Genomic DNA, 17,738 nt, shown 5'->3' on the forward strand with positions numbered 1-17,738 from the left:
CATGATACAGTTGCTCAAGATGTACAATCGCTATCATGATATTTAGACATGCTATAGCATATTTGATCGTCTCGAAAATGTCAGAATGTTTAGATCAATATGGTATATAATACATATATAGATTGGCCTTTATTTAAAAAATATTTAATATAATATCTCTCTTTAAATGTAAATATTCGAAGCATGATTTATCTCTTTAAACATTCCGTCATCTTTCAGAAAATTTTATTTTTCGAGATATTTTTCAAGAATTTATACACTTATCGATTTTTACTAGGCTTTAATTTAGAATTTTTTGTTCCCTTAATAATAAGTGCTCGCATCGCAAACACCTTACATAAGATTTATGGCACTCGGTCTTACTAGGTACTCGATTGTGATAGTGTATCTATGAACACACACACCAGCACTTTACAAATACCTTTGATATACCTTCCACATAAACGTAAATATAACGCGATCATGATTTTATCGCTGCTTAGTTATTGATATCGCTTTTATTTCTCGAAATTAACTTCTTTTGGCAATAAAATATTCAATAAATATAAAAACATATATGAAAAAATATGAATATTTTTATAATTAACTTCTTTTGGTAAGAAAATATTCGATAAATATATATTAAACATTGCCTATATATAAAGTCTTTATCATGCTTGAACCGATCTGAATCACATGATTCGAAAAGGCATGCATTTTAGGATTAATCACACTTACTTGACGGTCAATTGTCGTTGAATCAGTAGCTTCTTCTCAATTTGCTCGATCGGAAATTGCGGCACTTCGTAGGGTGCCGAAATCTCGTTTGGTAACTCGGATGCAAGTCTTAAGCTATTGCTACCCCCAGTGCCGGTTCCGCCACCTTCGATGCCGAAGACTGGGCTCTCGCTTCCTGCAACGAGAAATAAAATAATTATGTTAAAATAGAATCGAAATCGACTATTATATAGGATATACATTAATTAATTTTTTTTTATTAATGAATCTTTTTTTTATTAGTATAAATACAATAAGGGATTTGCGATAAATTACTCGAAAAATCACAAACTTTCCATTTCGTTTAGAGACAAACATATATAACATAAAATAGACTGAAAAAGTTAAAGAGAGACCACAATTTTTATAATTATCGGAGGATTTACCATTGTTTACATAGTCTGTAATTTGTCCAGTTTTCTGCAACCACTCAGTAATAGAATTGCGCTTGTACACGGCAAGAATTTCATTCTCATTTCCCATTTCAAGAATTTCGATCGTTTTTTTATCAACGAACTCCTATCGTCTCTGTAAATATTTTTTTAGCTATATTTTGCTATACTTGCATTTACACGATATTCTTATTTGGAAAATTCGAAATGATCGATCGCCTTTCTAACTCGCCCATAAAGATAAAAAAACTGCAATTAATTTACTAAATGGATCATATGATGGAAAACAAATTAATGTCTTAATAAATATATAATTAAAAAATAGCAATATATTGTATCGAAAAATTACAAATATCAAATAATGATTGACTGTCAACTAGTTATATGCGTGGTTCACAATTTATGTTTATTCAATTTTCAAATTAAACGTATAATTTGTAATTTCAAAGTAATACATAAAAATGATAATTAATTATAAATTACTATTTATAATGTCTTTTTAATTAATATTTTTCATGCCAATTCTTGATTGTATCATTTTATCACAAGAGCATTCTAATTCAACGATGGCACCTCCGCGAGAGAAACACATAGTCCTACAATATGATCAATGAACCAACGAGCTCGTTGTGACCCTCGACTGTCGACAAATCTACAAAGAGCCGCGATGTCGGGTTATTAATAGAACGCAACGCGGCATTCGAGGACTGTTGTTTTCGTTCGACAAACCGACAACGAGCTTTCTCATCTCCGAAGCAATGATTCAACCACGAGAGCAAGGAGATGTCACACACATCAAATAAGACTACGATAAATAACAACTTATTTATAATGAAGCAGACTTTACAATCTTGCTAGGAAATTATGCGTAATAAACGGTAGTCTACAGAGTACGTGAATTGGGGTTGCGTCAGGGATGATTAAATTACGCCTATACACAGTTTCTGTACGTGTAATTTGCATGAAATTGACATGAACGTATTATTGTCAACTGTGTAAGCGAACTAGGAAATGAGCTAATTATTCTTTTATTATTTATTTATTTTTTAATTATTTCCAGAATATGCGTAGAAAAATATAAAATGTAAATTCATGAAAAGTAAATATCTTAAAAGAGAACAGAGAAAAAAATAATTACTATGTTGATTTTACGCGATTAAAATTTTTACATTAAAAAATTTGATAATAAAAACAAAGGCAAAATAAATATATTAAAGTAAACAAAGAATAACAAAAATATATAAAATAATTGATTTATACTTTATACACACACATACACACATACACACACACACAAACTACACAACTACACAACTATTTATATAAATTTTTTTCTTTTAAAAAACCGTTTATAGCTGTCTAAAAAAGCATTGCACAACAAAATGACAGGTTCAGTCGTTTCGACGTGAATTGATAACAAACAGTTGGCGTTTAAAATTTGCAACACAATATCAGTAGACGATTCTAACTAACTTTTCTTTCAAATAACAGTAATGGCAATTAAAAACATCGATTCACGTAATAAATAATTAATTCGAAAAAAAATTTATTCTCCCGGCTTTTCTGCACAAGGTCGGTATATTGTTTCTACCATTTTCAATATCGGTGTGATAACTCACACATTTACCGAGTCATCGAATTAACTGCAAATTACAAAATTCTACGAAGAACAGAAATTCTATGCAATACAAAACAATTATTAACAATGCGCCATTGTAGATTTGCACAAATTTGATTTAAACCACGTATACGAGACATGTGTTGTCATATTTGCAAAATTTTCATAAATAATCAAATATGGCAATTTGCTTAAAAATTTAACGGTTTCCCAGAAATTACCCGTTGCAAATTATTGATTATCACAACATTCATTCCAAATTAATTTCTAAAATACAAAGCAATATTGGTTCAAATTTATCAAACGTATCATTAATATTATTATTGGTTCAAATTTATATCAAACATTGTGATTATCATAGATATCATTAAATATGTTCAAAATTTCCTTTTAACTATTAAGGAAAAATAGATTTTATAAATATATAAAATAATTTTAGCTTATAAAAATATCTCTTTATGCAAATATACAAAAAAACTGAGTCTATGAAAATATATGTTGTAAAAACATCTCGCATAAATGATACGAATGATTTATGCGACAAGGTTGAATATATATATATATATATATATATATATATATATTTATATATATATATATATATTAAACTGTGCTCCAGTTCATCATTTCAATCGTCGATGAAATTGCCTGAGACTCAAACAGCCGGATACTTGAATAATAATCAGATATCTAGGTAATAATGTAGGATTTGATTCATATTGATAGTTCTAATCGGGCAGCACATAATTTAATTCCCTCATGTTATCTCTCCGTCTCGCGTTATCAAAATCGATACTCGAGAGATTTGCGCAAAACAGAAACGAGATATGAATTAAATTTCGCGTAGGATGTTGTGTTACTTATTATTCAGTAATATGTATATATGTCACATATAAATTTATGCAACTACGTTTGTCGAAACCGTTCTCACGCAATAAACTGACGATATATTTTATCAAAATGTTTTCGAAAAGGCAAAGAGTCCTGCATTAATTATTACGATTATTATTAATGCTCTCGGCGAAACGTTATTTATTTGGCAAGCAATATTTTCATCAGGCATCAGGCGATCAATACATTTCAAAAATCGTTGATGTTGCATCAACATTAATTATCGCTAATTCTGGTCAGCTGGGTCTTTTCGCGTGATTTATGACGTATAGCCTGTTTCTCACGAATGAAATTAAATAGATATTAGCGTTACTTTTTCCTATAAAATTTGAGCTAATTCTTTTATAGCAAAATTTAAAGCGATTATTATATGCTATGACTTTTAAAAAATTTGAATTTTAATCGTAAATTAAAAATTGTCTTAAAAGAAATTTTCTCAAGACTTAATTCGAAAAATATTATATTATATTAGCTTATATAAAATAAATATTAAAGAGATTGAAACATTTTTTATTTAATGATTTTTATTAATAATTTTTATCGATCTCTCTAATTTAATTTTTCTTCATAAATCATATTAGAGAGGTTGAAACATTTTGTGTAATGAATAATTTGTAATTTAATGTTTTTCTTCATAAATCAAACACAAGATCGATAATCATTCGATCGAAAATCATTTATAATATATTTTCTGTAAAACAAGAGATTATAAACATTTTAATATCTCGCTACTAAAACAAACAAGAAATAAAAAGTATTTCAACTATTCTAATGACAAACGGTTCAATAATTTATTACTCGCGCGAATCCCATGATACCAGAATTAAACAAATCAACGTGATTCGAATTTGACAGTTCCTTGAATAACACACAAAGTTACGATACAAGGCGTTTTCCGTGAGATGCTCGAGAATTGCTCAGTGTGCGATGTCTGTTTTATTTTCCTTCGTCGTGTGTAAAACTCCAGTAATTTTATTCTACAAGAAAACAAGCGCGACGCGCGCGAGATGCGAGTTCACTCTCGAGAGTCGCGAAAGAGAAACTATACCGCATATGTTTAGTCGACGACGCTTCGGAGGGCACTGACCATGCCAACTGGTCGTAAGTATCGAATAAACTGTGGTAGGATAAGGCAAAAGAGGGAGGGAAAAGAGGGGATACTTGGCAGAATCTTGGCAGAGTCGTATCGTGGGATCTGTGCGTAATAAATGCGCAAGACTCGCGCCACACGCGACAAAACACGCGTACGCGTGTAAATTAATAAGTTCTTGATTAATAAATTTTTAAAAAATAATTATTATGCAATTCTTACATAATTATATAATTATGTAATTATTTTATATAATTATATAATTAATTATGTAATTATATTATATTATATTATGTAATTTTTCGTCAAACAACATTCAACATCAAACATTGTGTTTTATGAAGACGTTCAGAGATTTCTCGATACCGATTATAAAATTAATAAATTGAATTTAGTAGAATTTCATGAATTAATAGAATTAATGAATTTAATGAATTGAAAATATTATAAATATCTCAGAAGAGGAAGATTATTTCAGAGAGTTCGAGCGATTTAAATCTCTCGAGTTGGTGAAATCTTGTTTGGCTGATAAGAATAAGGCTAATTTATAATTAATTAATTTCACAAGTGGATTTTAATATAATCTTAATACGAACTTTATCGCGTGATTTGTTTTAGTATTACATATCACGTAAAGTCAAAAATTATAATAAAATTATGCGTTCGCGTTACATGAAATTCACTAAGATTTTCGAAATTGCATTTATGCCATTTTTGCAAATCATCGATGTATTAATAGCCAACTTTATTCATGATGGGCACGCAAAACGATACCGAAAATTTGGCACAAACACGTTACAACGCGCGATACATGTATGTGTTTCGCTATTTTCGATAACACAGGTGAAACGTGTGTTTCACGACTTTCGATAACATATTCGCACTCGCGATCGCGAGTGCATGCTTATTCCTGGATGACCCACATATCGCGGTGTGACAAATATGTCCACGTGCGTGCGTAACTGCGTAGGTGTTTAAGTCAGCTTTCGCGCAAACGATGGAATGTTCGTTCATCGAACGAATATTCCATCGTTTAAAAAGTTATTGTTGACAATTGTATGGTTTATAATATTACAATACATTGGATTCTTTTAAATTCTCTTGTAAAACGCGTACAATGTTATACATAAAATATGTTAATAACAATATGTGAATCACTCACCTAATCGATATTTCCTCAAATCTCTTCCTTTGTTCCTGTTCATTCTTTGTTACTTCTTCATGACATTCTTTCACGAAAACATGCTTAATTACTTTCGCGCACACACTAATGACTAGAATGTCAAATTGCGCAGCACTTATTTATACAACACTCATTTTATTTTGTGTTTTTGTATTTTTTTGTATTTTGTATTTTTCGAGAAAAATGTTTCATGAAAATGTCAGTTAGCGAATTTATGGTATATTGACAGTAAAAATGCGATAATTAATTACTTGCTATCTGATTTTTAATTTGCAAGAAATAATCGTTTGGTATTTTTTACTCTACTTGTGATCATAGTTCGAGAAATAATATGATACAGAACGACGTGTTCCACCTTCGTTCGCGGTGCGAATAACAAAGTCATATGTAAATATCAGGGCATTGTGCGTCGCAAAATTCATAACAAATGTAACGTTACAAAAAACAATCATTGAATAAGCGATATTTTTAACCAAACAAAATATATTTACATATATATATATATATATATATATATATATATAATTAGACTCTTAATCAATTTGCGTATTATTATGTAATATCACGCAATATCAGAATAAAATTATCACATTATAACGTTATCTTCGAATTTCTTACTCCTTAATAAAACGAATACAGAATAAATTGATTCGAACGTCTAATTGCGTTTGTTATAATTATAATAAATAATTTTAATTTTAATATGTCTTTGTTATTAACTCCGTATTTATCAATTGCGTATTCCGTATTTATCATAAATACGATGATCATATGCATCAATTTCTTGAAACATTTTATGTCATTTATTCGAGCAAAATTAATCGTGATGACATATTCTTGAATTTTTATCGTACTCGAAAGATATACTACTTCGAAAGATAATACGACATACACAACGATCTCACGTCCCACTACCTTTCTATATGAATGTCGTCACGTGAATGATTACAAAACTATGACATGTAAACAACAGCGAACTAATATCGTGTCCTCTTCATGTCATAATAGAATGATAAGATGACGCGCTTTATATACTAGAAATATGTGAAAACACCTGATAAATTATTATTTTCAAGGAATTTTCCGTTCCTCCCATACTGAAAAAAATTATCGATATTCTACTGTAATAATTATATAACTTACTATTGCATAATATCAGAGTATATAATTGCCAATTATTTTCGAATTTCTCCAATCATTAACGAAATAATCATTAATTATATTATAATTAAACGGTTGAATTAATTTGAAGTGCATTCGATATCAATTCTGTATTTTATAATAATATATATATCGTATATATTATATGCAAATTCGACATTTACATACATCAATTATATGCAGTAATTGAAGCATTTTATATGATATTTGATCAAAATCAATCACGTAAATCGATGGATATATTCTTAGATATTTTGCATATCTCAAATTTTAATTTGTATACATTTATTTGTTTTCTCATAAGAGATAATAAGATTTAAAATAAAATACGTATGTATATAATTTTTTAGCAACAAAGATAGCATCGTATAAAAAACCATCCAATTTTCCAGTGCTGAACGAACCATAGTTTTGTACCATTTAATTCGAGTGTATTTCTATTGCAATGTAAAATAAAGTACGGTTCAAGTAAAGTGCTGCGCAATCATATTCTGCGATTAGTTCGCGATCGTAATTAACCATATTTTTGCGAATGCAAGAAGCAAGAAACAAACAAGACAGGAGAGAGAAAATTAAAGGATAAAATTAATAATCGCGATAAAGAAAAATAGAAAAAAATGGTTCATATGACGATACTAATTAGTTCCAATTAAAGTACAATAAAAAAATTGATGTATCTTTTTGATACGATTATATCGATTAATATTGTGCTTATGAAAAACAGAGAGAGAAAATCATAAAAAAATAAATTTAAAAAAAATTTATTAAAAATTTATTCAAGAGTAAAATATGACATGTGGGTATTTCGAAGTACAAAAAGTCGAGAACATAAAGAATGAACAATAACGCTTTCGCGTGTGCTATTTTTCACCATGATGCATCATGATACACGCGCACATTTTTCTGACAGACTCGTGAGCCGTTTCAGCGATGTGTAATATACCTAGTGATTTAATTACAGAACATTGTTTTTGTCGTGACAACGGTTTTCGCGTGCGCCGAACACAACGATTGCATTAATTGGTGCTCACAACCTCGGCCACGCGCGCGAAGAATTTCTGCAATTTCTGCAACCAGTGACACCGACAGCATGCAAATTTTATTACGAATCACACGATATATATTTCTCGAATGTAGAAATAATTTCACCGCACATGTTTCGTGATTGATTAGATTTTAAGGGGGCATTTTTGCAAATTAAACCTGACTTACAAATTCTCTGAAAAAAACTAATAATCATGCAAATTTCTTCATGTGTAACACTCATTTTTTTATATGTATTATAAATATAGACATATTTTTATACAGTGGTGAAAAATAACACGAATAAAAGAAAATGTGACTGATGACTTTGTGCAAAGTCTTTACTTTTCGTTGCTTTCAACGAAATTAACTACATAAAACTTATTATTTTGTAAAATCTCGTGGTTCTCTCTTGCTGTTATATAGCAAGATAATAATTATTGATTTTATCATGCGTACCTAGATACATTTTATCGATTTTATCATGCATATCTAGATACGTAACTTCCGACACTATAAAAGTGTTTATGTTACACGTGGACTAATTATAGAAAGACTTTGAAAACTGTATTAAAGAATTCATTGCAGAACTATTCTACAAACTCAAGGTTAAAACCAACGTTTTACCATAAATATTTTAATTAATATACAAATCTTTTAATGAAAATTTGCATAAACAAGACAAGAAAATCAAGAGTAATAAATAATCATGTAAAACATATGTGTGTGCATTTGTAGAAAGATATAAATTAGTTTTCGTAAAACTTTTGTAAAATTTTATCATTATAACATATACAGATAAACGCGAAATAAATAAGTATTTTTAATATATAATTAATAATATAATTAATTAAATCATCAGGAAAAAATTTAATATACAATACAGAAATTTAATTAATACTTCGACAAAAATATCTGATAACTATTTACCAATCATTTCTATGAATATTTGATGTTTGATTGAAATCAACTTCTTAACAATAAACTGCATTATGACGCAATCGTTTCTAATAATAAGTAGGCAGTGGAAATTTCCTCGAGGCGTCGAAGAACGCGATCGAATCCTATGGTTGGGTACAGTGTCTATTTACGGCAATCGCGTGAATTTGCGTGATTCAATTTCTGGCAGTAATACGGGGTTTGCGCGCGCCAAGAAAAGTGACATAGTGGCTAGACGTAGCCGCGGAAAGGATCAATACCACCTCTTGGCACAGTTACCGTGGATCTCTGCGAAGCTCGCCTCAATCTTTCCCATCGAGAACGCCGGCACTTCCTCGTCCTCGTCTGACGCATGAGGGGCTCGTACGAGAATGTATCATATAAATATATCGCGGAACAAAAATAAACCGGCGTCGGTATTTTCGATACCTATTGGCACGACATTAATGCCCAGGCTAAGAAAGATCATCCTGGCCGAAGTCTGCTGCGGTAAACGTGCATATAACATCTCAGAATTAAAGAGTTCGGTACAAAATTCAGTTCATGATTTGTGACATTCACTTTAAAAAATTTAATAATATGTACCAACGAAAAAGTATCGTGACTTTAAGCACGTACTTTGATTTTTATATATTTTCAGTTATGTAATATTATTTCCCCTAATATCGCATCAACGTCTTTATAAATATGATGCTATCATAACTTCCAGGCAATATATGAAATTCTGATCAAAGTTCTTAAGTTTTATAGAAGTTGCGAATATTTATAAAAATATTAATATACAATTATTATATAAAATATAAATTTATTATAAAAAATTGCAAAAATAAAATAATTCTCCTGAAAAATTTTATAATTATAATGCAATACTTTTTTGATTGGTAATGTAGAATTGTGCCTAATATGAAGCTTACAAATTATAGGTTTAAATTCCAAAATAAAAATGTTAAATAGAAGTTATTTTTAATCAATTTATACTTTATAATCTTGAAAAAAAAAGGATTTTTTAACATTTTTTAATAAAATATTTGATTCGATCATTTTAATTGTAAGATGCCAAAAAACTGTCCGACCGCATTAAAATTGCGCAACATTAGATAAATGTCATGATATATATATCAGCTTTAATTGTAAGCAATATGTGGAAATTATTCGAAATTTTTATAATTATGTTATATAAAAACTATCTCATTGTGATAATTTGAGTGAAATAATACCACAAATACCACTAATGCTAATGCTAATGTAAACAGAGTTACCTAAAACTAGAAGTCACTAAAATAGCATTTTAGGTGTAAATCAAGAGTAAAATGCTATTTTAATGATTTCTAGCGAGCAGCTTTGTTTACCACTGACGAGAGTTTGTACCTTGAGTAATTTGCAGTTTTAATGAAGAGCTTTAAATACGCTTAGGAAAGTACGCAATGAATCATGTCAGAAAATTCCAAGAAGACGCAATTATGTATCTATCTTTCTATAGAAACATGCATCTTGTAAACAATCTGATAATAAATTGTTTCACAATAAAAAGTAGGCTATTAGTTATGTTATTGACAAGACAAGAAACTAACGATTCGACAACGGACGTAAATTCGTCATCACTGTTATTCACATATACAAAGTGCACGACGGAGAAATGTCGCTATCTGAGACAGTTTAAAATAAAGTAAAATTGACACGTGTACGTTTTGCCAATTCGATTCCCCACATCAAGCGGTTAATATCGTTGCAGAATTCGAGCCCTCGCGCTCGTTTTTACCTTCGTAATATTCATCCGGATCGATCAGAAAATTTGGTAGACGCAAGGAACCAAGGAACGCCTCGTTCTCCGAAGTGGTCACACCCCTGATTGACATTTCTCCACCGAGGTCGTCTCGAGTCACGCGATTCTCGATGCGGAGTAAGTTGCAGTAGGGTCGAGACGATTCGACAGAAGATTTATTCGACCAACGAGCTTGTCTCTCCTAATAATCAAAAATTTTCTCTCGTGGAGAGACTCGTCAAGATGCTACAAATAAATTTTCTGCGATATATCGCGTTTTTATAACTTAAAAAAAATATATTCGACTACAAACGACAGGAAATGCGCGAACTCGATGCGGATAACATGACTTTTAATAGTGCGATATCGTAGCGTGTTTTTAGCTACGTCATAGGCATCGCACTAAGTAACGTGCTAATCGTTGTGCTCATCAAGTCTCGTGCCAATACTATGCTCGAAGGTCACGAAAGCAAACGAGGTAACTGAATGATTTCAAAACGCGTCAATTCAAAAACGCAAAACATGATCGCGAATTATTCAGCTCAAAACAATCATAAAACGCAAATATACTTGTTAAAATCTGACGTCAAATAAAATACGCGAGCGGAGTAAATATTTACTCCAGAAAGAATGATTCAACTAAAATCTCGCATTTCAAGATTTATAGAGAAATAATTTATTACAAAATTTTTAAGTCGAATTTAAGAAATTATTTTTATTGGATTTTCTTAATCTTGACAATAACTAATTTTCTAATTATTTAATGAAACTCCGTTATTCAAAATCACTAATTAAATGATGAATCATTTATTATCTAGAAAAAATAAATATTTGTTATTTGCGTCGTGAAAAGTATTTATAACTTACCTAATCAAATAAAGATTAAATTAAATCGAAATTGCAAGGTTCATGAGATTTTAGCTTTCACTAGCCATTTATTGACAGTCTTTGAATTGGCTGTGATAGTTCTTATCATGGAATTCTGCAAATTTCACATACACCACTTTCAAGATTTACAATTATCACTGAATGTCGAATTGATTATACAATTATTGCAAAAACTGTGTTTTCGAGATTCTTTAAATTTCACACATATGATATCTATTTTCAAAATTTACGACTATGCGTAACACAACTCAATGAAGGATATCGCGAAACTACTGTCGAATTGCGATCTCTTTCTACGTAGTTAATCTGCACGTTGTTGTCTTGCCTCTATTCTGAAAGTCTCGTTTCGTACTGACGAGACGAGAGACGGCACCATTGTAACGAGGGCCAAAATATTATCGGTCGTCTGCAAAGAGAAGTTCTTAGGCTAACTGCCAATTTCCAAAACCTTTGCTCGCGTCAATCAACAGAACGTCGTGTAAATCTATGTTAAAATTGATTTATATGATTATTGAGGACTTTTCAATATTAAAAATAGTTCAGAAACAACAATAGAAGATTCAACCTGCGAAAAATGTATTGTTTGAATAGAGAAATTTGATGATTAATAATGATAATAGCACAATATTAAAGCATATTGAAAAATATTATCTATTAAATAATTTCCCACAATTTCTCGTGTCTATCAATCTGTAAAAAATTGCTATTTTTCACAATTTCCGATATTTTATTTATGATATTTATTTATTTATCAGACTTGTAATAAAATCTTGTGTACTACGAGAATCAGCGAGTTCTAATTCATATAAAAGATCGATCAGACATTTATTTTCTTATCGTGGTTACTGTATGTATAATTCATATTGATCTTTACTGCCCTCATGAACTTTAATTAACTTCATCTTTCGTGCTGCCAGATAAAATGTTGTAGACATACACGAATCGTAGCTATTATAATACACCGTTTAGCGAAATGTTTTGTGTGCTCGCTTCATAATGTAATTCTATCAAAACGAAGGTGATTCGGCCGTCACGTCACATTTAAAAGAGATTATGAAAAGAAAACAACATTTAATCAAAATTTTTTACTAAGAAAAAAATTGACTCCCAAGTGATCAAAGAATGTAATTTTTCTTTATATTTTTTTATTATCTTAGAATCATCTCCATTAACAAAAAGAAATTACGCAATAATTTTTCTTCTTATTAAATATAATGAAAATAAATTTGTGACAATTTTATGATTTTAAAATCAGTCTCCAAGAAGCTTTAAAGAATAATTTTGATGCGAGTGACCATTTGTCTTAGACTAACTTGTTTTAAAGTCATACTTACTCAAGGAACTAAAAATATAACTTCAACGAATAAAAGCCCGTCATAGAATCTTATTATCTTGTCTCATAATTTTTGCATATCACTGTCTTGTATGATTGCATAACGCTTTTATATTCAATAATTGATTAGAGCTAGTGAGTAAGAATGAAAAAAAGAAGACAGAAAGAGATATTGAAATAAAAATTGATATAGCACTCACGATCGCGATGGTGATCCACGTTGTGACTTGGAGTTGTCGAGCTATCGGCATCACCTTCGCCATCCATTTCATAGTAAATCCTGTCCGCGCCGCCGTTCACCTCCTTCACTCCATTCACAGCCACTATGTCTTCCATACTTCTGCAAATGCATTCATCTTAATTCGTCACATTTAATTGTCCGCAATGGTTGCGTTATCAATCATAGATTTTTTGATAAACGATGCAATTATATAAAATAAATAAGATTATAAAGAAATATATATATATAATTTTTATAATCATATAAAAAAATAAGAAAACTAACTACTAATAAGAAATATAAATTTAGTAATTGTTATTTTTTTGGTAATTATTTTTTCCTTTAATTAAGCTAATATTAAAAAGCCTATATTAAAAATTATTAATATATTATAATCATAAATTTTATATATACATAAACAGAAAAAAAATAAATGTCAAATCAAAACTTATATACTTAAACTAACGCGTTCAATGTTTCGTATATACGCAATATTCTAGCAATTACATTTTTCTTTAATTAACACAATATAATTTCACTTCAAGATTTCCATGTTAAAACTAAATATATTTTCAAAACAAGAATGTTCTTCTTTTCTGTGTATATATAATAAATTATAAAAATATTAAAGATGCTATTAAATCATCTTTAGTATAAAGTCCAAATTTAAAAATAATTTTTTAAGTTATTTATGACATTGTTTTATCAAAAACGCCACTGTATTATATACTTTGTTTGTTTTATACATGTTATCTATATGGATATTGAATATTGGATTAATAAACATCTCCTTATCGAAATTGCATTTTGTGATAAAGAAACGCTAATTGAAATAAAACTGCACTGCACAAGTTTACTCATAACAAAAGAATACTTAATATAATTATTATTTAATTATAATTATAATTATTAATTTTGCATTAATAAAACCTATATATGCATAACTTATCACATGATTACTAATAAGAAATTATTGAAAAAGATCCGCAAATAAATTATCAATTAATCTGAATAAATATCAAATAAAGAATTACAAGATATTTTTATATAATTCGACTCTTGTGTATTATTAATCTCATCATTCTAATCTGATTAGTTTACAATACAATTGTAATTCTGTTAAGTATAAGTATTCACTAATTGAGAACTTAATTTGTGCTCATTTAACCAGGGATTAATGGTGCTATTAATAGTGCAATTAGCATGGACATTTTCTTCTTCATCGTTTTAAAAATAATGAATGTGCGTTTTGACAATCTGCAACAATTGCCGTTTGACAAACGCAGATTATCAAACGACAATTAACACACGTGTAGTAAATTCGAATATGTTCGATAATATATATAATAATGTTTGACTTTCATCACAGTACACACATTTAACAAAATCGATCATAATTTACATTTCAATCAATCTACAGTATGTGTACCAGCTAAACACACTGAATGCATTAATCTGAAGATATATATTTAAAAACAATATATGTGCAAGAATTTTTTATTCGCTTATTTATGAAGTAAATAACTTTTTATTGAATTATGTATTTTTCTAATCTATTAAAGTATCTTAATCAAATGCAATACTTGCAAAATCAATACTCTAGATTGATTGAATAAATATTATATCTTCATTTAAGATATCACACATGCTTATTATCCATAGCACTGAATATACTGAATTACTGCAATATTATTGCAATATTGTTGCAATATTGCTGCAATGTCCTGTATGGAATTTATCTTCACAGAAGGAATCCGAATTATTTCTCATAATATATATTTATCCATCATTGTTATATCAAATTTCCAGTTCTTTATTATCGATATACATATCAATATTAAAAAACTTTTCGAATTTAAGGTTAACACGCACTCAGCTGATAGCTGTGGAGTATCGTTACGATAGAAAGGTAAACGTTTTGCTCTTTAAAATCAACGAGGGAGGGAGAGAGAAAGCTCGTCCAAGTAAATATTTATATTACCACTTCATGTGTTGAAACCTACCGGTACGTGTACAGCGATAAACAAATGTAGATTTAAATAGGCCCGTGTATATATAGGATAAACGTGCACTTTGCTCGCTCACATGAATGAGTTCCCCGTCATTACGCCATTAGCGACTTTTGCGAGAGAACGAACACACGTGGGACGTGTCAACCGATTCAATCGATACGCTAAGGCTTTGCCGTACGCACCGTCGTGCTGCAGCGAATCGATTCGTGTTCGTTATCGACCGCCGTCTTGTCGCAACAATTATTTGCGAGTTATCGCGTTGTTTCGAACGACGCTCGTCACACTTACGTCTCACTCATTTCTGCCCTGCCCTGCGAACGGAGGAGGAGATGCGTCGCGCGCGCGGCTCCAGATGAACAGCTGGCCACGAAGGACGCGAGCGGTGACGCGGAGGTGACGCGCATGCGCGCGCGCGTCCGCGGCAACGCGGGCGATATAGCGTTCGCGCTCCTGTCACAGCGTTCGATTAAGGGGTTATACCTCAGCAAGTCGAAAAAAACGTATTTTTGGGGAATTTAAAAAAAAACTGTTAGGTATTTTTATTTCGATTCTTTATCATAATATATATCTATCAAAGAAGTCTTCATAATTTTTTCAGTTAAAAATATCGAGAGGTATAACTCCTTAATTCGAATTATGCGAATTCATTCAAGGTAAGGTAAACGCGATGTTTCACCGCGAAATGAACGTCGTGACTCGATTTCAAAGATGTGAATTCTCGCCCGATATATCGGAGAATTTTGTCGCGAAAAAATTCCATGCGTAACATGAAGAAAACGCACTTGTGTGAGTCATCCCTTGACGCATGCCGTGAGTGGCCTTCGATATATCGAAGTGACGTATGTATATACGCGGGAGCGTGAATATGTGTCACTTTTATTAAAACTGTTCGATGATACGCGAATAGAATTCGATTGATTTTCTTTTCAATATTTACCAAGCTTTCTTAGATTCAATACGTGCTGCAATCTAGAGAAAATTCGATACGTAATAAAACTTAAATAGGAGCGATTCTACTTTGCGGCGAGAGTCTCGATCATTCAATATTGGAGGATACTTCACGGAAATCTCGTTCAATTTCTTTCATTTATTGATAATATGTCGTGTCTTGCAAAACAGTTAATTCTACGGTGAATAATTCTATGTAATTTTGTCATTTTCAGAGAAGTGAAGAGAAAAAGAGAGAGAAAGAATAATTCCAGAAGAAAGTATGAGTTCTCTACCTTTCTCGAGTCGATCTACGGAGTGGACAAAGGAAGATCCTCTTCACCGGCAGCTCTTACGGCTCTGGTACTATAAGCGTGATTGGTCGAGAAGACCTCTACACAGCTGTGAAAATCGCACGAATGGCGCAGACTCGTTTCCGTCGATCCCATGAAAATCCATATCATGCGACTGACCGCCGCCATCGTACTGCGCTAATTATACGAAACTGCATATACGTATTTTACACATGCAAAAATGAAGACACTTAACAGTCTAATCAATCGATTCAATCGATTTCCCAATTGTAAACTTGCCCTCTTAACTGTTGAATTAAAATATTAAATTAAATTTCACATTATATAAAATTATATTCTTAAAAAGAGAACACAAATTTATATATCTTTATCATTACGTATTACGTATATGTTAAAGATAATAATGAAAGAAAGAAATACAGATAATATTTTTATAAATATAGATCTTGTCAAATATTACATTTGCTAATTTACTGCATCTCTATTGTCTAATATATATATATATATATATATATATATATATATATATATATATAATGTTTATACAGGGTGTCCCAGTTATCTTCCGTCATCTTTCAAAGACAGATTCCTGGGATCATCTGAAGATTTTTCCTCAACGAAAATGTCGAGGCACTAATAATTTTCCAATTATAAGTGATTGGAAATAAGACGTTTTTCGTAAACTAAACTTTGTAGAAATAAAAAATATTAACAAAATCACATTCTTTGATTAATTTTAAATAAAGTTTACTTTAATTGAGTTTTAATTTAAGACTTAATTGCAAAGATATATGATGACAAAAATCGGGAACATGCAAAAAATACTTTCATTGACATTTTCGCTGAGGAAAAATCGTCTTCAAATGATCCCAGGAATCTGTCTTTGAAAAATGACGGAAGATAACTTGGACACCCTGTATATATAATATTTATATAATATTTATATATATATATATATATATATATATATATATATATATAGAACATTTTTATAAATATAGATCTTGTCAAATATTACAGTTGCTAATTTGCTGCATCTCTATTGTCTAATATATATATATGTATTGAATACACGGAACAGAAAAATTCTGATTTCAAATGATTATCTAGAGAAATTTTATCAGTATTTATTCTACTCCGATATATTTATTTGGCGTGTTTGCTTTAAATTTAACTAAACAGAAGCTTTTAAATTTATGAAACAGAGAAATTATTAATATATATATAAA

The 17,738-nt window shown here is 30.2% G+C and overlaps 1 protein-coding gene across 11 annotated transcripts in view; it reads right to left on the reverse strand.

Moving 5' to 3' along the window:
* The window catches only part of LOC105255354 (AMP deaminase 2), a 28,520-nt gene extending 11,940 nt beyond the window's left edge, over nucleotides 1-16,580 (reverse strand). Inside the window, exons 1-4 of one of the 11 annotated variants that reach the window (XM_011264628.3) lie at nucleotides 15,557-15,647; nucleotides 13,237-13,376; nucleotides 10,813-11,017; nucleotides 718-892 (exon numbers count right to left, since the gene is read on the reverse strand). In XM_011264628.3, the coding sequence (XP_011262930.1) occupies nucleotides 718-892; nucleotides 10,813-11,017; nucleotides 13,237-13,308 (452 nt within the window). In that variant the 5' untranslated portion in view covers nucleotides 13,309-13,376; nucleotides 15,557-15,647. Of the gene's footprint in view, nucleotides 1-717; nucleotides 893-1,142; nucleotides 1,285-4,529; nucleotides 4,745-10,812; nucleotides 11,018-11,682; nucleotides 12,057-13,236; nucleotides 13,377-15,259; nucleotides 15,648-16,491 lie in introns of those variants that run through there. The other 10 variants (XM_011264708.3, XM_025409389.1, XM_025409386.1 and 7 more) reach the window with 10 other exon arrangements.
* Between the last annotated feature and the right edge of the window lie 1,158 nt (nucleotides 16,581-17,738).

Source organism: Camponotus floridanus, unplaced genomic scaffold (assembly GCF_003227725.1).
Source record: "Camponotus floridanus strain SB8 unplaced genomic scaffold, Cflo_v7.5 scaffold26, whole genome shotgun sequence".
Classification (NCBI taxonomy): Eukaryota; Metazoa; Arthropoda; class Insecta; order Hymenoptera; family Formicidae; genus Camponotus; species Camponotus floridanus.